The 25,203-nt window shown below is 34.3% G+C and overlaps 1 protein-coding gene across 12 annotated transcripts in view; it reads right to left on the reverse strand.

Moving 5' to 3' along the window:
- The window catches only part of PPP1R9A (protein phosphatase 1 regulatory subunit 9A), a 303,872-nt gene that overhangs the window by 76,205 nt on the left and 202,464 nt on the right, over positions 1 to 25,203 (reverse strand). For 8 of the 12 annotated variants that reach the window (XM_032874822.1, XM_032874813.1, XM_032874796.1 and 5 more), the window contains 2 exons: positions 13,754 to 13,889; positions 8,521 to 8,586 (listed from right to left, as the gene is read on the reverse strand). In XM_032874822.1, the coding sequence (XP_032730713.1) occupies positions 8,521 to 8,586; positions 13,754 to 13,889 (202 nt within the window). The remainder of the gene's footprint in view (positions 1 to 8,520; positions 8,587 to 13,753; positions 13,890 to 25,203) is intronic. The other 4 variants (XM_032874882.1, XM_032874873.1, XM_032874856.1 and 1 more) reach the window with 1 other exon arrangement.

Below are 25,203 nucleotides of genomic sequence, written 5' to 3' on the forward strand. Positions count from 1 at the left end.
CCAGCATATTTAAGGGGTTTATATAGCATCTGGACTCTTTGAGGACAAAGGAGATCTCATCCTGACCCCTAGTCACCTTCCTCCTTACAAGCAGCAGAGTTCAGGGTAGATAGAGGAGGCATCAAGGGGCATAGAAGCAGAGGGTGGCTCTGAACCACTAATAGGTACATTTATTTTGTTTTGAGTAGTGCAGTGGTTATTTGTGTTTTAACCAAACTTCCAGCATCTCCCACCTGAAGCACTATATAAGGTGTCATCATTACTGACACAACCAAGTTGGCTTTGGAGAGTCTTTGGCCCAGCAGCCCCGCCTTAACTCCCACAGCAGGAACTGTGCTGGAGGCCATCTCAGCCTGGAGTCCAATCCTAAGTTTGGTTAGAACATAAGGGACAGGGAAATCTTCCAAGGTGGTAAGGCTAACAGTAAGAATTTGCGAGACCATCGAGGGACACTTTCTTATTCTCCAGCAGGTTACTTTCGTCAGCACTGTAGGTCAGTTGGGACCCAAATATTCATCAATAATTTCCCAAAAGAGATTGTCTATCTCAAAGAATTCTCCCTGACTGACCCAATAAGCCTTTGTAGCAGTCAAGACACAACACAAAGAACTTTGAGACCTCTTAGTGTCTCACTGACTACAGCTGACATGATGAAGTGCAGGAGGGGTTGAGTCAAAGGCAGTCCAGCTGCTGGTACGTCTTCTTAAACTGGCATTATATGCCTTGCTCCACTATCTCCACAGTGAACTCACTAAGGCTTTCCTCTGAGGCTTTCCCAGGCTTCTGACTGTGGCAGCTGCAAATCCCTTCCCTCCCAAGAGCTAGGTTATCAGTGTGTTTCTCTATGACTCTAGTCTGAACAAGGTCAGAACATTCCTCTAACCCAGAATGGGTCTTTGGACTAGTTGATAGAGACTAACATATCTTTGTGGTGATTCCTCAAACTCCAGTTTCCAGAGAGTGGTGAGAAGAGGGCCATATCATACCTGTACAAGCAGGCCTGTCTGGAGAAGACGCCAGAGCTCAGGGAACTTGAGTCTTTTATAACAGGCGATGTCATCAACCTTGATCCAAAAGGAAAGACTATCTCTAGCTTCCAAGACTGTGCATGACACAAACATTTGATAGTTCAGAACAAAGGGCAGTCTGTGCCTCAGAAATATGAAAGCCTCGTGGAGAACTGTTTCTCAGCTATTATTAATGGGGAAAAAGGTCTACAAAGTTCAGCTGATTTTTAACATCCCTATATTATTTTTCAAATTACCTTTTCAAAGACTGTCCCACTAATATTCCTTTCCACATACTCTGCCTGCAGGTAAACTGGTCTCTTTCTTGAATATATGCAATATTGACCTGATTCTAGGTTACAGAAAACAAACAAAAACAAAAACTTCTTGCAAATAAATATCAAAACCACAAATCTAAATTTGTACTTTTATTTTATATGTCCTTAGTTCTGATGACTCTTTTTACACTATGGTTATTTGACTTTTTGGCAGGTTGCCTTCAAAGTGCTTTAAGCTCTTTACCATATGTATTTATTGTTTCCAAAACAAAATAGCAAGCCTCTTGCGAGTATAAACTATATTTTTCCATGACTCAAAATTCCTAATTCAATTCCTCTTAACAAATGCTACCTACTCACTAAGACATAAATGCCACTGTCTTTAAGTCCCTGATAAATGTATTCTATATGAGGAGGGAACTAAAGATCCTTATTTTTCCCACTGAGATCCAGAACTAAACAGTCAACAGAGCAAAGTAGACCTCTGTAATTCAAATGTCACACTGCAATTTCAAATTGGCAGGCTTCCTTGAGTTTCGTTTTACTTACCAAGGAAACAATGAAGCATTTATTCTGATGCCAACAGAACTGTGGGAAGAGACTAAGAGATTTGTATTTCCCTGAATTTTTAATCTGCAGAAGAGAACAACTACAGGGACCAAAGTGGCACATGTTATTATTATTTCAATAATTCTGTAATTCTACAACTAACTGAGTCTTGGAAAATACGGTGTGTACCTATACAAATTGACTCACATGATTGCAAAAATGCTAACAGATGATCAGAGAGAACCAGAAGTCACAGTTATAGAATTTCTGGTAAATGAAAAGGTAAAACGAACACAAACATCGTTGATGGTATTTCTATGGATTATCTATGAATTAGTGGTAAATATGATCTCAATTTTACAACTTCCTTTGAGAGCGGATAATTCTATTCCTTTCCTCATGGCTATCTGATGGGTCGGGGCTGCAATTCTTTCTTACAAAACCTCTGCAATACCAAGCAGGACTCAAAGGTCAGTTTTCCCGGCTGGACTACTCCAGATCTGATCGCACCTAACCCCTTCCCACAAACTCCCCAGGTCCTAGGCCTGACACAATGCATACTCTGTTTCAGTAGGTCTGAGGCTGAGCGGAGAAATCTGTAATTTTAAAGAAGTACCATGAGATTGTCACATTGAGGCAAGTTTGAGACGCAGAGTCTTAAAGACATTTTTAAGTCTTAGAGATCAGGAACTAGGTAATAGTCATTTCATATCTAGGTAATTGCTAAATATAAGAATTGTACATGGCAGATTTTAATTTTTTCATTAAATACTGAATTGGCAGGAAGCGTATTTGTAAAACACATAGACAGTATATAAATAATGATATCACCACTACCAATGAACAACTTAGTTCAAGAAAAGGAGCAGTATCACTACATTCTAATATTTTTCTGTGTGTGCTTTCTTCATTCTATTTCAGTTGCATGCCCTTTTGAGTAATTCTGCTGAATTTTATCATTCTTGGTTTTCCTTTAGTTTCACCATGTTTATGTAGAGCAAAACAATGTATTGTTTATTTTTAACAGGTTTAAACCGCATTATCGGTGGAATCATATTGTTGGTATGCTCCTGTGTCATTTTTATTTTAAATGGTATATTCCTAGATTCCACCAGTTGTGGTGGATTGTTGAAAGAACTCTGCATATTATTCCCCTGTATGAATATACTAATATGTATTTACCCAGTCTTTTGTTGATAGCGGTATCAGTTGTGTACAATTTTTTTTCTTTTAGAAGAAAAATACTACATGTCTTACAGCTCTTGTATATAAGAGTTTTACTAATTGTTTGGTAAAGAATATAACTGTTGAGACAACTTTACTAGATAATGTCAAATTGTTTTTCAAAGTGGATGGACCAATTAATATATCCTATAACAAAGAATAATAGTTCCTTTCATTCTACATCCTCACCAAAACTTAAAATATCCAATTTAAATCAATTCAGTAAATACCAGATAGTATTTCATTGTGGTTTTTAATGTTCACATCCTGATTGCTAATATGTTTGGGCATCTTTTCATATGTTCATTGGCCATTAAGGTTCTTCTTCTATGACATGAGTGTTAAAGCCAATGGCCCTTTTTATAGTCTTTTCTTGTTGGTGCCTAGAAGTACTTTTTATATAATTCTCTCTCAGTTATTTATTTTTCAAATACTTTCTTCCAGCTTCTGGTTTGCCTTTTTGCATTCATGTAAGTATTCTTCAGACGCACAGAAGTTCTAAATTTTAGTTAGCCAATTTTCTCAATCCTTTCTTTTATGGTTTTGCTTTCTTAGCTGTTTCACATTAGCAAAACCACTTCTTACACTGAGGTCAAAAAGATATTCTTCTATGATGTCTTCTAAATGTTACAGTTTTATATTTTGCATCTGAGTAGTCAGTCCACCTGGAGTGAACTTTTGGGTACAGACTGAAATGGAGGTTGCAATTTCACCATGTCTCCTTCACTGAAAAGCCTAACGTTTCTCAACTCACCTAGAGTGTTATCTGTCACTAATCCAATTTTCATATATGTGAGGGGTGTTTCTGGGCTCCTTGGCCAACTTGTTCCTTCTTTTGCTCCAGAGACTAAATTTCTACAGTTTAATAATAAATATCTCTTTTCTAAGGCATGCTATATGTCATGGTTATTTCTGGTGCACTGTTCTTTCCTACAGATTGTAGCGATAGCTTACCAACTTCCATTTTTAAATTCTTTAGAATTATTTTTACTGGAATAGCATTGAATGTATAAATACACTTAGAATTGACTCAAATTAAACTATTGAGTCTTCTGATCCATGAAAATGGTTTCTTACCCTTCCATATAAGTTTTCTTTCATATATTTCAGTAAAATTTCTTTTTTTCCATAAGGGTCTTGCCTAGGTTTTGTTAGACAAGGTTTTGCCTTTTTACTAAAGTAATTAATAATTACATAGAAATAATTAGAAAATAGTTATATTTTCTCTCTGTAGGCACATTGAAATAGATGCTATATTTTGTATTAATTATGTGTTTAGATTTGCTAAAATTTTATAATATTTCTAATAATTGATCATAAGCATATCTGAGGTTTTCCAAACAGATAACCATATCATCTGCAATAATAACAATTTTATTTCTTCCTTTCCAACTTATTTTACTTCATCTTCTTGCCTTCCAGTATGATGTCAAATTCAAGTAGTGACTGATTTTCAAATATTAATACTTGCATTATTGGCTAAACTCAATTTCACCATAATACCTCTTTTATATTCTCTTGGATAAGATTTGCCAATATTTTATTTATTTAGTTTTGGGGGGGGCATTGTTTTTATGAATAGGATGGACCTATTAAATCTTGTCATCAATATTTGGTTTTGGACCAAGATTATACCTCATAACCTAATACATCTCACATTCTCAAGATTTTACTGCATTCCTGGTATCAGAGTTGCACTACTTTCATTTTTGTCTTCTGGAATAAGTTATATACAACTGGAGGTATTTGTTCCAGTTCGGTATTATTGATAAAATAACTGGGAACTTCTCTTACTTTCCTTTCTTCCTTTTTTCTCCCCTGCCTTCTCACTTTCTCTCGGCCCTCTCCTTTTGTTCTTCCCTGTGAGTTTTGTACTTTGAAATTGTTGAAACTTTGACTTTTAAGCTTTGATCGAAGATGAATGGCTTTGGGCACTGGGTGGTGTAGTCAGTTAAGCATCCAGCCCTTGGTTGTTTCTCTCTCCTCCCTCTCTTACTGTCCTTCCTCCTACTTTCTCTCTCAAATAAATAAATCTTAAAAAAAAAAAAAAAAAAAAAGAATGGCTCAAGAAAGAACATGCTTTTTTTTTGTTTCTCCTGAAAGGTAGCATAAGTTCAGGCTGCTGTGATCAGAATGTCTAAGACAAAAATTTTTCTTCCCTTCCACCCAGCGAAAGGTTTGATATTGGCAATTTCTCATGCAGTCCTTGGCCTGGAAGATTAGATTTATTTTCATCTTCCAGAGTAGTGTAGCCCATGAGACTCCAGCTTTATGACGGAGTTCTCCAACTAGACATCCCACTTTGGCTGGGCCCTGGCTTTGTCTACTGCAACTCAAAGAAATAGGAATTACAGTCTCATCATAATATACAGGATACTTAGGATAAATGTAACATTATGAAAGTGAAAGAAGGCAGACAATAAGAAGTGTGTACTTTACGGTTCCATTCAAATGACATTCTAGAATTGACAAAATTAATCTACAGTGTCAGAAAATAGATTCAATAGTTTGATTTGGGCTGAGAGTTAACTGCAAAGTTCTGTAAGGAAACTATGTTAGGTAATGAAAATGTTCAGTATCTTGACTGTTCATGAAAGTATTCATGAAACCGTCGACCCACATGAATACATTTGAAATTGGTGCATTTTATTATATATGTTATCCCTCATTAATGTTAACTTTAATGTCTGAAACATGGATTATATAATGATAAAACAATGAAGTTATCCACTTAAGATCTACACATTTTACTCCATGCCAATTTTATGTCAATAAAATGATTTTTTTAAGGCCCCTTTAAGGACTGGAATTCCAGAAATCCATTACGAGTTTTTACCACTACCCTTACTAGCATCAATATCAGTTTAAAATAAATGGAATCCTTATCAAACCTGCTAAGCCTCCATAATAAGGCTGCTTTAGAACACTGGGGTCTTTGGTCAGGTCACCATTTAGTCCTTATTGCTCATGAAAATGTATTTCTATGATGACTACTGGGCAGAAGATGGCTCTCTATGTAATATTGATCTTGACGGTACTTAGACCATTTCAACAACACTGTTTCTATTGTATGTTTATTCAGTTATGGCTAAAAAGAGGTCGTGCCAATGTGAGTCACCAAATTACTATTTCAAAGATCCAAAGGTTTTCAAGGAATGAAATATGTATTTTCATTTTTTTCTGGTTTTACATGCCAACAATTTTGGCGCAGTGTGATAGAGATAGGGTCTTCTTGCAAATTCACATTTTCTCAAAAACAATTAAGATACGGAAGCAAAAATCCAAAGAAAGGAGTGAAATCCTAAAGTGCCAAAGGACAAGTTCAGATTATTCCTCAATCCCTATCTCCCATCTCTAGTCTTGCCAGGTCTGACATTTCTTTTACCCATGTACTCTGTGTCACTCTTCCCTCACTATCTCAGATTATGTTTCTAACTAAATTTTATTCTCATTTAACTCTACTCTCCAGTTTTCATCTTAGCAACCTTTGAGTGCTTCAATTCAATTCAATTTCTTGGTTTCCTCTTGTCTGCCCAGTGCTGTGCTCATGGTGGTGTGTATTAAAAATCAACTAGCTATTGAAACCTGTCATTGAAGAGATTACAAGCTAGTGGGGGATATTTATGGGTAAATGATGATAGAGAGAGACACACACAGTACTGTTGTTGACTCATACAGAAAAGAGTCCCCAGCTCAGCTGAGAAAGTCCAAGAAGGCTTTGTAGAAAAGACATGTGAAAACTAAATTGAACCCAAAAAGTGAACAGGATTTGAAGGCACACAAGGTCGACCAAGAATGGGTTTAGGGAATGGTACTCCAGGAAGAGAAGACCAAAGGAGCAAAGGCATGGGGACACCACAGAATCCTTCCGGCCCACTGGAAAGTAAGGTTGATAAGATCCATCTCCCACAGTGCCTTTCTGCATTTTATAACTTTTTGGTAAAAAATTATATTCAAGTTATAAATGTTCTTAAAGTTGGAAAAATGCTGACATTTGTGTTTATTTCTGTGACATCTCTCAAACACTTCAAACTCCATGATCAATCACTGTAATATAAAATTGTTCTAGCATGATTTCTAGGATGTACAAAGTCCATACCCTCAGAGGAATTTAACGGCATAGCAGACTTTGATGGGATTTTATTTAGTATTTTATATCTCACTCATGAATAATATCATCACAATGTGGTAGTTGGAAAGAAAATAACATGAAAACATATTCAAATCACTTGCATTACGATAAACAATATTAAAAAAATGAGCTACAAAAATATGACATTATCTAGGCAAAGGTGTCTTTTTTTCCTTTTTTTAAAAATTTTTATTTTATTTTTTCAATGTTCCAAGATTCATTGTTTATGCACCACAACCAGTGCTCCATGCAGTAGGTGCCCTCCTTGGTTTCTATTCTAATCTCTATCTTCCCTTGACACTATCCATCTTCCTGTCTGTGCTCAATATCATAAATAATGTTGTTTTCACATACAAAGAATATTTCTAAAGAGGGTTCTTCAAGTATGGGATGATGTCTACCACAAGGTGATAGTGCGTGCGTGCATGTGTCTGTGTGTATGTCTGTGTACATGTACAATGCCTAGACTAGTGTGTATGTCTGTGTACATGTACAATGCCTAGATCAAGCATGAATACACAGTCTTCAACTAAATGTTTTCCAAACATCTTGATTCTGGGTTTCAATGACAATGACCAGTACTATAGATTTTGGGATCATAAACTAAAGGATGTAATTAAATTTAATGATTTTAAAGATCCAGTCAAATTGGAGTCTATAAAGTTGTTTAAAAAGGTTTTATATTTCTCCTATTCTTCAGGCTCCTCCCATCACCATAATTGAATCTCCATTTTAAGCTTGATTTCCATTTTTAAGCTCCTCTATTTCTGTTACTGACAGTTAAAGATAGTGAGAATTATTCTATTATTTGAAGTGTTATAGTTTTTTTTAGACCTTTCGCTATGTCTACCATATAAATCACATAAATAAGTAGCATTATAATTTAAATATATGTGTGCTTAGTTTTTTGAAAAATGAAGAACTTTGTATTAACAGATTCTTTTCTAAAAAAAACTCACTGGGTTTAAAAACAAGATATACACTGTATTGTATACACGTACAGCCTTATTATTGGGTATCTTTTTCTTCCCCTTTAATATGAATCACAAAATATTTAAAGTGTTAAGGGTTAACAACATCCAGGGTTAAACATTAGGAAGTGATCACAACTTGCAGGACCTGCATCCATATCTCAGAATTAAATACTATTTTCAAATGATAATTTTTCCAACTATTATTCAACACACAGAACACACAGCTCTAGAGAAGTTCTTTGAGCACAGTGCCAGTTAATAAGAAACATGGAATATTTAATTTCACACATGAAGCAGAAAGGTGCATATAAGTATTATTTTCCACCAAAAAAACAAAAAACAAAAAACAAACAAACCTTAAGGAAATAGTTGTTATTGTTATTGCTGTTGCCAGACACTCCTTGCAATTCAGCCACAGTGCTCTAAAATGGTTGACAACACAAATTAAAGAAGGTTTTTCCCCATTAAAGAGAGCAGCCCAAGGATAAAGGGTAGAAAATACACTGATGTTCCAGTGCCAGCTAGAACACACACGTTTGAGAACTGGGAGAATGCCTCCCACTCTTAGTTTCTCAACATTATGAACAGTATAAAGTCAATTCACGTTATTAAAAGGCCATCCATAATAATTGCAATCTCTTGTTCACACAACACAAGCTGCTTCCAACAAGGAACAGCAAACAGCATGAGTCAAATTCAATGTTATCCCTTTAATGCTTTTCACCTAAAAATTATATTCTTATGAACCATTTAACACTTATGCAAACCACAGCTCCATTGTACTTCTGACTCTAATCATTACATGTTAACACAAGCAATAAAAATGCATATCCATGTAGGTAGCTGCTCTAAATTGTATTTAATATCTTAAACGATTCTAAAAGCTAATGTTCTCATGATACAGTTTTAATGATATTAATTTGCAGTAATGAAAAAAATTATGAAAGTGAGCTTAAATTATATTTTAAGAGAAGGGGCCTCAGTTTCTAGAGTGATGATTAACCTTGTTATAAACTACTGCCCGAAGAGACTTTGAAATACCATCTATAATCTAAGACTTTAAAATGTAATAATTACCATATTTTAAAAGCATATTTAAAGAAGCAAACCAAAATAATCCTATAATTTCAAAGTGCATATAAAATAGTTTATTTTAATGTGAACGGCTATATGCATTTTCTAATTCAAAAACGTGCTACAGCACCAGCTCATACTTCATTTCTAGTGTGAGCAGACTGTATTTCACGCTGCATAATGATCTTTGATAGAAACATAAACCCACAACTTACATACATGACCCATACTACACAAAACATATACCAGAATTACAACATCCCATCACTAAAAGGCTAAACATTGGTAATTGTGGAGTATGACAGGAGATTAAATTTGTTATTGAAAATTAAAATCTAGTTGAAAAATTTACCATACCCCCAGAATTTCGTGGGATAGTGTTGACTGTGTGAGGGGCTTATTGAAATCCTCCATCGTTACCTTCCAGATTGTTTAAAAAGAGAAAGAAAGAAAAAAAGAAATGAACAATAATTCTATTATCCAGAAATGCAATTGCTAATTACAGATACATTCTGATCTACATCTTAAATGTTTCAATTGCTCAGATTTAATCTTTCTCTTCCTGACAGGATCCTTCCCCTTATTCTTCAGCCTTTGGGCAAAGCCCTTTTAACTTTTTTTTTTTTTAAAGTCATAATATTTAATGGAGAGTAAACAGAAACAGGAATGTAAATTAAAACTAATTTGGTTACTGTAAACTCCTCTAGTTTAAATATTTGGGGGTAAAAAAAACCAGAAAGTGTAGAAATTTAAATAGAGTTTGGGGATTATCTATATATTGTAAATTCTCTTGGAGTACAACTTACAATGTCCTAAATCATCAGAACGGCTACATGTAAGCACACACAATGCATGATAAGGTATTCTTATTCCTGAATATGGTTTTGATAGAGAACTACTGTACTTTCACAATTTTTGGACATATTTCTCACATTGCAATGTTTTCCCTATAGGCAGTTCGAGCAAGCAGCTCCCTTCTATCAATGGGACGTTCCAAGTTAGAATCAACCTTGGATGATTTGACCAAAACCAGAAGCTATCTATCCCTCAGTAGACTATGCTGATCTAAGCGCTGGCTCTGGAAATTAGTTGGATGAACTCAGTTGTTCTGCATTTAATGAGAGGTTTTTTCCTAGTTGGCCCAGGGAATGTCACAGGGGATACTGTGAAATAAAAATGATTCTAACTTTGAAATCACAAGATGATTCCATAGATGATAAGAAAAGTGAGAAGCCAAGTGATTGATTACACAATTCAGGATTAACAAATACACGTAAATCAATACATTGTTCAATTACATATAAAATTAACTCAGGATCATTTACCCATTGCATAACCAATGGTTATTGGTTCTTCTCACCTCTATTATGTCTCTTGGACATTTTACTTTTCATTAACAGAGAGAAAGAGAATAGATAAAAAATAGGGACAGAGAACTCAAATTGATTTAACAATATCTGGTAGTATTAGTAAAAAGTGAATTTAAATAAAGTGTTTATACAAGAGTGAATTTTCATTATTTGTACAGCTTTCATCTCTCCTATGCACAGAATATTAACAGTTGGTTTTAATTGAGCATGTTTTGGCAACACACAAGAAAGGGAGAGAAATACAAGTCAGAGGGGAGCATGAGAGAGAAACATAGAGAAAGTCTCCTTGACCTTTTCAGTAAAGTGAAGGTTACTTGGAATAACATAGTAGCAAACATATGATTTCTATTTCCACAACGGAAAATAGAAGAAAAAGTTTAACCTAAAGCTAAACTCAAATTTAAAAAAAAAAATCATACACTCAATTATTCTTCCCCTTAAACCCTATCTTCATAGGATACTTACAGATTATTTGCCGAGAATAAAATAATTCTCCAAGTATTTAATTCCCCTATTATTAGAAATACAGAATAAAGAATCACAGAACCTAAGTATTATATGAAACTCTATCACCCAACACAGGAATCCTCTTTCCAACATCTCTTGTCACCTAGTTATTCTGTAGGTGCCCGAACAAAGACAGACCCCTTAGTCTACCCCATTCAAAAACAGCAATATGTTGTAGAGTCCCGACTTTGGAGACAGGAAGACCCTATTCCCATCAAAAATCTGCCAACTGGGGGCACTTGGGTGGCTCAGTGGGTTAAAGCCTCTGCCTTCAGCTCTGGTCGTGATCCCAGGGTCCTGGGATCAAGCCCCGCATTGGGCTCTCTGCTCCACGGGGAGCCTGCTTCTCTTCTCTCTGCCTGCATCTCTGCCTACTTATGATCTCTGTCTGTCAAATTCTTCTCTCTGCCTGCCTCTCTGCCTACTTGTGATCTCTGTCTGTCAAATAAATAAATAAAATCTTAAAAAAAAATCTGCCAACTATAGCTACATGACTAGAAAACGCCTCATTTGCTTCATTTCTAGAAAAAAACATCTCTTCTGTGTGCTGTAAAGACTACATGAAATCATGTAGGGAAATGCATCTTGCCAAGTGCCAGGCACTGGATATTTATTTACCTTTCTTAGTCCTGAAAATACCTGCTCAGGTGACAACCAACTTTGCTTTCCTCATAAAAACCAGGCAAACAAACAAACAAAACTGCATATGATGTGCTCCTAAGTATAAAAGTTGAGTAACAAATATTCATTTTGCATTGACTCAAATTACTAAATTAGAGAAAACATTACATCAAACAAACAAAAACCTTTAGGGGCTTGAGTTGAAACCTCTGTGACTGAATGTGATCAATTCCTCAACATAACTGGAAGCAGCATGGAGTACGGAGTAGGCGATCTAAAATTTTCACCGGAAGAGCTTTAAAGAACTATCTTATTTTCCCTCTTGCCTTTTGAGACTTGATGTTTTAGTTCACACACTCACAGAACATTAAAAGCTAGAAAGAGTGCAGAAATTTAGCCCAATCTCAAAGCCAAAGACACGGAGGCCCACAGACTGCAAAGCCTGGCCCCCTCACCTTCTTCCACTTGATGTCACCCAAACTCCCCCGAATCTCACACCCAAATTCTTTCTAGCAGAGCCAGCAGGTAAAAACCAAACCTGCAGAGAATGATTCTATAATCCTAAAAATAGGCTGGCCACCCAAGCAAATCAGTGTCTCTGATAAAATACAAAACACTAGCACAGAGAAACTGAAGGCTAAGATGAAAATTTAAATATTGGAGGAAATTGCTTTTAATTTCTAAACCAAGGCAACATTTTTGTACATTATATCTCAGTATAGTAAAAAAAATACTTGCCATTTCAGATGGACTCTGCAAGTAAAAACTTAAATCAACTAAACAGAATTCTGAGACGAATTTAATCATGTGAAGACCTTGTAATGTTTATTCTCCAATCAAAACTTAGCTGATAGACCATTTTTAGTTGTCTACTATAATGAATGGAGAATAAATTACACTGAACTACTAACACATAAAAAGTTAAGATATACTTGGGTTAAAACATTCCAGACTAAAAACACATGAAAATATTTCAATGTCTATTTATTAATCTTCACTATGTCCTGGCTAGAGACCAACAAATGGCTCTGGAAAAAGAATATATTCAGATGAGTAGAGGTTGAACATATAAAGTTGCACTGTCCTTATATCAGGTGGTATAAATAATATGTTTTACCTGAATATTTACTATGTTTATGGAGTATGAAATACTCAGATTAAATTATTGATGGGTCTTTTGACATGCAAATATGAAACACATACATGTTTAAACATGTTTATAATAAAGCATGTTGTCCCATTATATCAATGCACATTTGGCATTTACATTAGAAATAGACCAGCATCTGTATTACATTACAACACACAAGGATTCCGGAGAGCCATTTTCACTTGGGGGTTAGCTTCTATTCATTTACTTGATCTTCTACAGAAAGCAGGACGCAAAATTATTCCAATATGTATCTGCTCTATGGGATATGTGCGGTGGAAATGCTTTGTTCTGCGTTATGTTAGCACAAATCACAGCGAGCAGATCCAAAGGATTTTCTCTTCCTGGAAAAAAGAAACCTGAAAACACCCAGCAGTTTTTAGCACTTTTCTGTGTGTGTTTGTGTACGTACATGTGTGTTTTTTGATCAAAATGTTTTGTGTTTGTTGTTGTTTTGGTTTTTTTTTTTTCCAAAAAGTGTTACAAACTTACTGTAGAAAATTGGGGGAGAAATGGAAAAAATACAAAGCAGAGAGAGAAAATCACCAAATTCCAACAATAAAGACAGTTACTATTCATGTGTTAGTGTTTTTACTCTTTTTTTTTTGTTTCAGTGAATTTCTTTTAATAGTGTAGTAAAACATGACTTATTTGATCTCAAAGCCTTCATGCTGTAAACAGGATACCATTACTTTATTCATAAGTTAATAACAGATGTAATATTTCTTTTCTGTGAGTTTGAATGTAGACACATTCTCCCTGAGAAACTGCAAAGAACCAATCCTACTTTTACGTGGTAAAGAGAGTTTTGTAAAGGAGGAACATAGTGGGGAGAAAGGCAGGAAGGACCTTGTGAGCGCCACCTACCTCATCGTCGTCAGCGTCGTACTGGGCGTAGTGCTGCTCCAACAGCTCTCTCTGGCGCCTTTCTTGTTCCAGCGTCTGGCTTATCAACTGGGCAACCTCACTCACTTGTCCTGGCTTTTCTCGCCCAATAACAAATCTGTAGGAAGGTGAAAAGAGACCAATATGGTTGGATTCTCCAGCTTAAAAAAAAAAAAAGTAACTGAGCTTGATAGCTCATCAAGGTCCGTCAAGCCTCAAGAAGAGAGTATCACATATATACTATAAATGGTATGCCTGCATGGAAGAGGAGGTTAGCTGTCAACTGAACAGGGGACTGCAGACGTACCCTAAAGGAAAAGAAAGGGGAAAAGTAAGGGACAACTAAAAAATGGTGTGTCTGGGTGGCTCAGTCCGTTAAGCATCTGACTCCTGATTTTCTGACTCCTGTCACCTGACTCAGGTCATGATCTCAGGGTCTTGAGACTAGCCCTGCCTCCAGTGGGTGCTGGGTGTGGAACCAGCTCAAGATTCTCTCTTCTTTTCCTTCTGCCACCCCCAACTCCCCCACTTGCATGCTGCTCTCTCTAAAAAGGAAAAAAAAATTACTTTGGGAGAAGACAAAAGAGATGTAATCCATTCTACAGTACTTCACAAATTTTTGATACTCTACAAAGTGGAAGCAAACTCTTAATTTCTTGTACAGCTGTACTTGAGAATCATTTCCCTAATACTGATCTTTTTACAATGCGAAAACTGCTTCAAAAACATTCTGAGGTATAGAATGCCTTAGGTGAGTAAATAAAGAGGCATTAACTTCTGCTAAGTTACTATAACTCTGGAAATAAGAAGGGGAAACAAATACAGGTTTTGGTTTTTGTTTAGAAGAAAAACTAAACAAAAACAAAAACAAAAAACACCCTAAAAAAAAAAGAAAAGAAAAACTAAAATAAAAAGAGGTCATAGTTTGGGAGAAAGAGATACTATGAAGAAAGGTGTGGTTTCAAGAAATAAAGGGACAAAGGGAAATATCTGTTCAAATCAATTACTGTAAGAAAAAGTATAAAATAAAAGCAAGGAAGTTATTCACTGTTGCAAGCTGCAATCACTTAGGATACAACTTCATCAATACTATGTCTTGCTTAACAAATTACTATTCTCTTAACATCTTTCATACTAATATATGGTTCTATTTTTCTAAAAATATATGAGTAGTACACATGATTTAGTTTCTACATATCATTTAATTTCATTATTTTGGTTGTGACTCTTTGTTTAATCATGTTTCTACAGCTAACTGATGTTGTTCTTGGATTATAGTATGTTGCTGTATTGGATCATAAGTTTAAATGAAATACACCACCATTCTCTGTAGAAATGCACTACAAGTCAAAATTTTTATGCTTAGATGCTAGAAATTAATTGTCTTTATAGCAGTATTTTTATATAGTTCCAAACAGGACTTTGAAGTTACGCTTTTGGGTGCTCATTAACCATTTGAGTTATTTTCCCTTGGGAATCAAGTATAAGTAGAGTTTATAAATTATATAATTTTCATCCTTATTCAGGTATAATTTACACATAATAAATTATTATGATCAGTGTTAAATGCACAGTTTGATAAGTTCCACACGCATAACCTGTAATCACCACATCAGTAAAAATACACATTTCCATCAACCTAAAATATACCATTTCCCTTTCTAGGAAATCATCCTCACCTTGGGCCCATATTAGATTTGTTTTTTCTAGAGTTTCAGAATCATAGAGTGTCTGACTTCTTTGGCTCACCATGTTTTGGAGACTTATCCATGCTGATGCAAGTATCAGTAATTCATTCTGTTTTATTACTGAATAGTATTTCATTGTACCAGATGTACTACATTTGCTTATCTATTCTTCTATTGGTGGATATTTAGGCTGGATTTTGGTTATTATGAGCAAAGTTACATTTGTGTGCAAGTTGTTGGGGGGGGCATAAATTTCATTTCTCTTACACAAATAACTAATAGTGGAATTGACAGTCTACAGTATCTTCAAATTTTAAAGAAATTGCCAAATTATTTTTCAAAGTGGTCATACCATTTTATAGTCCTGCTAGTAATGCAGGAAAGTTACAGTTGCTTTACATCCTAACCAACACTTGGTACTGTCTTTTAGAATTCTAGCTATTCCTCTGAATATCTAATAGTACCTTTATAATGGTTTTAATTCCAATGCTTTGATGATCAATGACATTTAAGTATCTTTTCATGCACTTACTGAGCATTCTTATATCTTTGTCAGTGAAATATTTTTTCAAATCTTTTGCCAATTTAAAAAAAAATCTGGGTTATCCAGCTTTTTATTATTGTGCTGTAATAGTTCTTTATACATTCTGGATGCATATCTTTATCTATGTATACTGTATGTAATAAACACACATAGATACATACCTACATACAAATAATGCCTGTGTATCTGATTTATTATCCCCTCCCAGTCTGTGATTTAACCTCTTTTCTCTTTTTTCCTTTAAAAAATTTTTTTTTAAAGATTTTATTTATTTGACACAGAGAGAGAGATCACAAGTAGGCAGAGCAGCAGGCGGGGGGGTAGGGGGGAGGAAGCAGGCTCCCTGCTGAGCAGAGAGCCCGAGGCGGGGCTCTATCCCAGGACCCTGAGATCATGACCTGAGTTGAAGGCAGAGGCTTAACCCACGGAGCCACCCAGGGGCCCCTTAAAATTTTTAAAAAATATTTTATTTTATTTTATTTTGTCAAAGAGAAAGAGAGACCAAAAGTAGGGAGAGTGGCAGGCAGAGGGAGAAGCAGGCTCTCTGAGCAGGGAGCAAGGAGCCCTATGCAGGGCTCAACCCAGGACCCTGGGATCCTGCCACGCACCCCAACCTCTGAATTTTCTTAATTGTGTCTTATAAATTGAACTCCAAGGAAGTTCAATTGATAACTTTTTAAAAGATTTGTGTCTTTTTTTTCCTATCTAAGAAATCTTTGCCTCATGTAAGATTTTTAAGATTTCTCCTATTGTCCTACTGAAGTGTTAATGTTTTGAATTTGTATTAGATCTGTATCTTTCAAATTAATTTTCATGCACAATATTTGGTAAGGGTGGAGCTTCATCATTTTCCACATGGATAACTAGTTGTTTCCACACCATTTATTGAAAAGACTATTCATTAGTGCCATTGAATTTACTTTAGCATATTTGTTGAAAATCAGTTGACTAGATACTTGTGGGCTGAATTTTGGGACTTTTCCAATCTCTTCCACTGATGTACTTATCCTTGTGTGAATACCACACTGCCTTGATTACTATGTAATCACTCTTGAAACTAGGTGGTGTGAATTTTCGAACTCTGTATATCCTTTCCAAAACTATTTTGACTATTCCAATTTACCTACATTTTCACATAAATTTTACAATCAGCTCATCTATTTCTTTTAAAGGCCCATTTGATGTTTGATTTGGGATTGCTTTGACTCTCTAGATCTATTTGTGGAAATAGTTCATGGAAATCCATGAACATGGTGCATTTCTGCATTTATTTAGATTTTTTTTTTTTTTTACTTTCAGCAATACACTACAACATTCAGACATACAGTTTGTTAAATTTATCTCTATTTCATGTTTTTTCAAGTTACTGGACATGGTGCTGATTTTTAAATTTGTTTCTAATGGTTTGTTTCTTGAATATACAAATATAATTTACTTTTGAATATTGGGCTTATATTTTGTGACCCTGCTAAACTCACTTATTAATCATAGTAGACTTTCACAGATTCCTTAGACTTTTCCAAATAAGATCATATCCACAATGAAGACATTTTTATTTCTTCTTTTCTTACCTGTTTATTTTTCTATTTCATTCGGAGATACTCGGTCTCTGTGATGGAAGGTACATAAAGCCTTTACCATGCCCAACTAATCTAGACATGTAAGGACTGTCTTGAATTCATTATATTTTTGGTTAATAGTCTAAAAGTCAGAAATGATGTCTAGGGATATAAATATAAAGCAATTAAGAAACTCATATCCTAGAATGAGAGATTTAGGAAAACTTAGATGGATCTTTTATGTGTCTTCAAATGCATAACAGAGTGGGGTTTAAAGAAGTATCACTTAACCTATTATAAAGCTGACAGAAATTTGAAGGAAGCAATTAATGTACAAAATGCTACTAACTGAAAACAGCAGCCAAGCTCAAAGTAAAAGGTAAATTAGAATTTAGATTCATTTGAGTCATAAATTCTTTAAACTCATTTGAGAATTACATTGTCAGATCTTTTAGTTGAACAGTTTTCCCTAAGAATAGAGAAGTTTATTTCCTCTGCAAGGCAAGTGTTTAAAATTACTCTGAACATAATTCAGGGAGAGAAAAAGATAAGACTTGGTTCACTTGCCAACAAGTTAGAACCACTGCTGATGACTCTAGAGGTGAATGAGGGAGTTTTAAGAAAGACCTTGTGAGAAATTTTAGAGCAGAAGATTATTTTTAAAGCCCAAATTATAGGATGAGAGCATATCATATAATAATAAATTATATAATTATATAATACATCAAAACTCCAATACAACGTGCATGTCTCTTCCTGCCCTCAAAACATGATCTCTAATTCCAAGCCAGAATGATTTGTGATGCTAAAACTGAAAGGAACAAATACACGTACAACTGAAATTCCAGAGGAAATAAGTATTGTCCCACATTGCATAAGAAATCCGTATTTTAAACCATGAAGGCATAGTTGCTCAAATTGTAGTGTGACTTTCTGAGTTGGTCCCTACAACTTGACGTTATTCACTATTTGCCCAATAGTCATTTTGTATTCAAAATCACTTTACAGTCTTGTGAAATAAAGGTGATTTCTAACTGTATATCAAATAGAGAATCCGTCTCATGAGATATTCTTTTTAAAGCATTATGTTAAAGCACACGTCTTCATTCAGGCTGCTGTTTAGGGTAGCGTGACAGCACCTAGTCACACACATCTCTAAAGCCTTGTACTCTGCTGTCATTTATAGTTCGCATGTGCCTGAGGAGAATGGCATCCTGAGAAGTATGGTTCAGAGGGAAAGCACCCAGAGGTGGAACTAAACTATTCTCCATGCCTTACTTTCCTCATGTGAAAATTGGTATCTACTTCAGGTGTCTAAAGGAGGGATAAAAGAATAAAATGTGGTACAGACATGAAAGGACATGAGGCACTATTACTGGGACGATGAAAGTGATAAAGTCTCCCATTTGGAAAATGGCTTAACATTCAAATTACCTTTCTATATGTTCTTAAGTGTCTGGTCCATTTTTAAGCTGTGTTTATAAATGGACTCCTGTAACAATGTGTATACAATCTATCACATAGGCAATTGAGAAGAAAATGCAAAACTTAAAATTAGGTTATTATTATTTCAATTGTGCATTCACACTATAATTATGCTGTGATAGTAAAATTTAAAAGTGGGGTTAAAAGTGGCTGCAAAAGGGGAAAAAGGCTATGATAGGACAAATTCACTAAACCAGAAACATGACTCACTGGCTCTGTGACCTTGAATGTATTAACATTTCTAATCCTTAGTTTCCAGATTGTCATAAAATGAATATAATAACTTAAGTAAATATTACATAATACATTTTAAAAGCTTAACAAAGGACCTACTGCCTAGAGAGTATTTAACAAATGTTTGCTGTTGTTTTTACCTGGATAATGTATTAATAGCTAGATGGGGTGAATGCATTTTTAAGTACTATCTGTGTACACTGGTGCCAATTACCTCTTATTCGAATCATACTAGTTTTGAAAACAGAGTACATTTTTGAGAGTCAACCACAATACAAAGGTAAAATACTTGCACTGAAGTTCTGAGAACCTTAATTTTAGATACCATCAAAAAATAAAAGTAGAGGTCATGTGATCCCTTTAAATTGAATTTTTAAAGTCTTCAAAGCTATAACAATTAAAAAAGTCAACAACTATCAGTTCCTCTAAACACATGTGACCAAATTAACTAATATTTATGCACAATTATGAATTATATTTTAGACATTATCTCCGACTGAAACGACACACACATAGTCAAATCAGCCTTTAAGATCCTTTAAGAAAACAATATGTTTTCCTGTTACTTTCTAAATGCATTTACTTTTCTTCCACAAGGAATAGATTGATCTTTTCATTTTTTACTTATAAAGGTTGAGATAACAAGAGCCAAACTGTAATAGACATTTGGATTAAAAATTCAGTATTTTCTAAGGTTATAATGGACAAATAAAGGCTAGACCTAAAATACAAAATGAGGGTTTATGTGTTCAGCATGACTTGTTTCTAGTGTTTCAAACAATTATCTTTTTTTGATGTGAGTTATTTCAATAAGAACTGCCCCCTCACTCCCTCAGGCTGAGATACAATAGAGAAAGACAGATAAATCAGTTTCCCCTTTTCCTTTCATCTATTATCAGACCAAGCAGTGTCCATGCACTGTCTTTTACAGTTTAGATGATGAAATTATACAGGATTTATTGGATTAGTTTATTGAATTCTCTGGTGCACTGTCAAACAAAAACTAAACAACTATAAAATTGCATTTACAATTTGCTGAACTGAAGTCATAAAGATCCTACATGTTCAGTGTAAATGATGTGAGAGGTTATGTTGAAAATTGATGAGCTATGAGTCCCTTGTTTTGCAGATATTTATGATAATAAAAGTGATATACTAGTCAAAAATGGTGCTTAAATGATGTCAAAACCTCAAATTTTTTATACTAAAGAATTTTTAATGTAGACTTAAGTCTAAAAAAGGAAAAGCTACAGTAGAATATACTTATTAGCTCTTACAAAATCAATTATTTTATTCTGTAACAAATACTTATTGTCCGCACACCAAAAACCTGTAAGATATACCTAAAAAATTAAAAGAAAAATGGATACACATCACCTACTCTCATTATAGTGGAGTCTTGGATCATAAGATCCCATGGTACTTTTAAATATTTTTGTAGGAAGTGTCTCAGTTTTTTCTACGTTTGATGACATTTTATGGCCTTACTCTGAACTTCATAGCTTTTAAAATATTTGACTTAATTGTACTTGAGCAAGTGGTGTTAAATCATATTTAGCTGCTTTCACTGAGATTTGCTATTAGTATCTTGAGGTTGAAGTCCTACACTGCAAAGCTTTTGCGTCTTCTTGTATTTGGGTATCCTTACATATTTTTCCTTTCTATATTGGGATTTAGATTAATATAGCATACTCTATACCACTTAAAAATTTTAAATTCATCTAGGAAAATGTTTGCTTTTATTTTTTTGGTTTCAAAATTTTGCTTAAATTCTAGGTAGTTAACATATAGTGTAATACTGGTTTCAGGACTAAAATTTGGTGATTCATCACGTACATGTAACACCCAGGGCTCATCATAACAAGTGCCCTTCTTAATACCTATAACCCATCTCGTCCATCACCTGCCCACCTGCCCCCATCAACCTGTTTGCTTTTAAAAGCTAGACCTTAAATATCTAGATCTGAAATGTTTAAACCTAACTATAAGCATTACTTCTTTGAAATGAATTTTATATATAACCTAATCTTAATCATAAGAACTTTGTTCTACAACTATATTTTAATATAGAACAAAAATAGTTGGAATTCTTTAAAAATTGTTTGAAAAAATTCTTTAAAAAAATTGCCTAACTCATGCCACTTCAAGGATTATATGCTATATAATAGGTATAAACTTAAATATTTTCTAAAAATGCTATACCTTCTCAAGAACAGAAATTTCTTGATTTGAAAGTTAACTTCAGGCTTAAATAGTTATGCATACAAATATTTAAAGGAAAAATTTTTGAATGCTAATCTGTATATATTGGCCCCAGAAAATGTCTCATTAAGCCCAAGTCCCCTTTAAAACATTTTTTTGAAATTTCCACTGTTTTTAATCTTTTATCTAATCTTCTATCACAAGTAGTTATAATTTAAAATAATTTAAATAATTTAAAAGTTGTAATACTCATGGTCCCATTCCTCTTGTCTAACCACAAGGGAGTAATGTAAACACAAAATCTGTAAGGACTGAGAATTCCCATGAACATGGTGGTGCCCTGACTGCCCTTCATTACAAATGACACTCCATTATGCACAACCACAAAATCAAGACTCTGATAAAAAGTGAAACTCTCAATTTCTCCTTGTGCTGTAAGGGCAACAAAACCTCTTATTAAAATGATGTGAATGAAGCAAAAACATTTCAAGATTTAATGTACTTCAAATGGAAATCTTCAAATGGAAAACCAATGATTTTAGGTAAAAAAAATTTAGAAAAAAACTTTCATATTTAAAAATTATATATCCAGGGGTGCCTCGGTAGCTCAGTGGGTTAAGCCTCTGCCTTCGGCTCAGGTCCTGATCTCAGGGTGCTGGGATGGAGCCCTGCATCAGGCTTTCTGCTCAGGAGGGAGCCTGCTTCGCCCTTCCCCTCTGCCTGCCTCTCTGCCTACTTGTGATCTCTCTCTCTCTCTCTCTCTCTCTCGCTCTCTGTCAAATAAATAAATAATCTTAAAAAAAAAAAAGACAAATTACATATCCACGTGTGAATCCAAAATAAACAAGTGCATATTTATTTTAAAAATTCAACATGCATTTATTTATATTTTCTTTTGAGTAGTATAACCTCTTCCAAAAAGGATAGGGAAATATTTAAGACCTTCAGATTAATTTATTTTTTATTATGTATAGCTAGAATTCCTATAAAATCCTCATCTCCAGAAGTGTCATATGGCTCAATGTCAAAAACTCACTAAACACATATGCTAAGGATAAAAGTGTGATACTTGCCAGAAAGCATTCAAAGTTTAATGTAAATGGCACTGAAGAGCAAATATACAATTTATTAGAAATTTCTCATACTGAAGCACAATTGCTCTCCTGTAACATCATTTTCCTATAATTGCTTCCTCTCGTACTAGGACAGCTATCTGGAGTTAAAAAGAATACCTAAGTCTTTTCCCACAGTTCACTCTTTCAAATACTTCACAATCATTACTATGTCTTCTTAAAATTTTCTATTTTAGGTAAAAGTTGGCAGAGTCTTTAATTTTTATATGTATACAAAGAAAAAATGTTTTGATCTCTCCCCATCCTGGTCAGTCTTTTCCAAATAGTCTCAAAATTTTTCAGGGTTCTTCTTAAGAGAGGGTAGTCATTAAACAAACTATACTGTGGTTCAACATTGATCAGACTGCCTGTCTATCCATCAATCAGTTATTGATCATTATGTAATATGCAGCCTCTAAAATGCACCTAAGTGATCTCTGGCTCCTGATGTTCATGGAGCATAAGAGGGACCTGTTAAACTCTTTTATCTAATAAAATACAAAACTGATGGAATGTCACTTTGGATATTAAGTTATGAAAAGATGGTAGGTTCCATCTTGGATACTCTCTTGGATTACTTCCTCTGGGAAATCCAGTTTCCATGTTGTTAGCCATCCCTGTAGAGAGGGTCTCATGAAAAAGCTGGAAAGTGATCCTATAAACTGTGAGATAAAAAGTTTGTTGTTTCAAGTCACTAAGATTGGGGCAATACATTTTACAACAATAGGTACACTATGTCATTTACATAGTGGTAAACAAGATCAGAAAGGTCCCATTTAAAGCTGTAACACCCCAAAACACATGAGTTCTTAAAAGTTATGTTGCAAATCCATGTCTAAAGAAAGAAAAGGGTCCAGACAAGAATTTAATATAGATACTATTTTTTTTGGTAGAAAATTAATAATGGAAAATATTTTTTAAAAAGAAGTATATAGCATAATAACATATACATATTACTGAGGAATTTCAGTTTGAATACATCTGCCTTTCTTAAGTAGAAATCCCCATTCCCATCAATAAAATTAGTTAGCATGGTGCTTTCTAAGTTAATCATAACTATTAACATACATTTTTTTAAAAATCAGTTTTATTGAGATCGAATTAATATACAATAAAATTCGCCAAATTAAAGTTGTCTAATACATATACAGACAGCTGAGTCACAAATACAATAGCCACAATATAGCACATTTTCACTGCCTCAAAAATGCCTCTTAAATGCTTGCGGTTTAAAGTAGAGTATAAAGCCTTTTCTGTCTGCCTTCTTAAGTCAATATAATAGTGCTGACAGTCAAATACTGTGTTGCATATGTTGGTAATTTGTTTCTTAGCATTGCGGAGAAATATTTCATTACACAGGCTCTAACACAATTTGTATATCCTTTATCAGTTAAAGGGCATTTGAGTTGTTTCTAGCTTTATGAACAAAGCTCCTATGAACATGTAAGTATGAGTCTTTGGGTAGATTTATGTTTTTATTGCTCTTGAACACACAGCTAAGAATAGAATTGCTGGCTGATATGGCAAATACATGCTTAACTTTATAAGAATTTGCCAAACTATTCTGCAAAATGGCTGTGCTAGTTTGCATTCCTGCTGGCAACAAATGAATGTTAAATTTGCTCCACATCCTTGTCAATGCCTAGTATTATCAGTCTTTTAAATTTCGGCCATACTAGGGGGTGTGCAGTAGTACCTCATTGTGGATTTAATTTGCATTTCCTCAGTGATTAATGATGTTGAGCAGTATTTCATGTGCTTAACTGTGTATTCTCCTCGGTAAAGTGTCTCTTTAATTGATTTGCACATTTTTAATAGGATTATACATCTTCTTATTGAATTATAAGAGTTCTTCATATCTTCTAAATAACAGTCCTCTATCAGATAATTGTTTTTGCAAATACTCGGTCTTTAGCCCGCTTTTCCATTTTCTTAAGGATTTTTTTAAACAAATGTTTTAAATTTTGATGCAGTTTAATTTATCATGTCTTTTTCTTATATTTCTTGTTTTTGTGTCTTAAAAGATCTGATTAACCCAAGGTCATAAAGATTTTTGCCTTTTTTCCAGAAATTTTTGGTTTCAGTTGTACTTAGATCTATAATCAATCTTGAATTAATTTTTGTATATACTGTGGGACAAAGGTCAAGTGTTCTCATTCTTTTTTTTTTTTTTTTAATGAGTTATTCAATGGTCCCAGCACCATGTGTTGAAAAGACTATAATTTCCCCCACTGAATTATTCTGGTGCATTTGTCAAAAATCAGTTGTTCATGTCTGTGCAGGTTGATATTAGAACTCTCTTTTCTGTTTCATTAAACTGGATTTCTATCCATATGCCTAAACCAGACTGTTGTGATTAGTGTAGCTTTGCAGCAGTGAAAGTTCTCCAAATTTGTTCTTTTTAGAAAATATTAATTTCTACAAAAAATCTTGCTGAGATTTTCACTAAGATTGTCCTTAGTCTGCAGATTTAGAGGAAATTGAAATTTTAACAACATTGAGTATTCTGACCCATGAACATGGTCTATTGGTTCATCATTTAGGTAGTCCTTATATTCTCTCAGAAATATTTTGCTGAAATTGTCAACATATCTTTGTAACGTTATCC

Source organism: Lontra canadensis, unplaced genomic scaffold (genome assembly GCF_010015895.1).
Source record: "Lontra canadensis isolate GAN:19392208 unplaced genomic scaffold, GSC_riverotter_1.0 scaffold2, whole genome shotgun sequence".
Lineage (NCBI taxonomy): Eukaryota > Metazoa > Chordata > Mammalia > Carnivora > Mustelidae > Lontra > Lontra canadensis.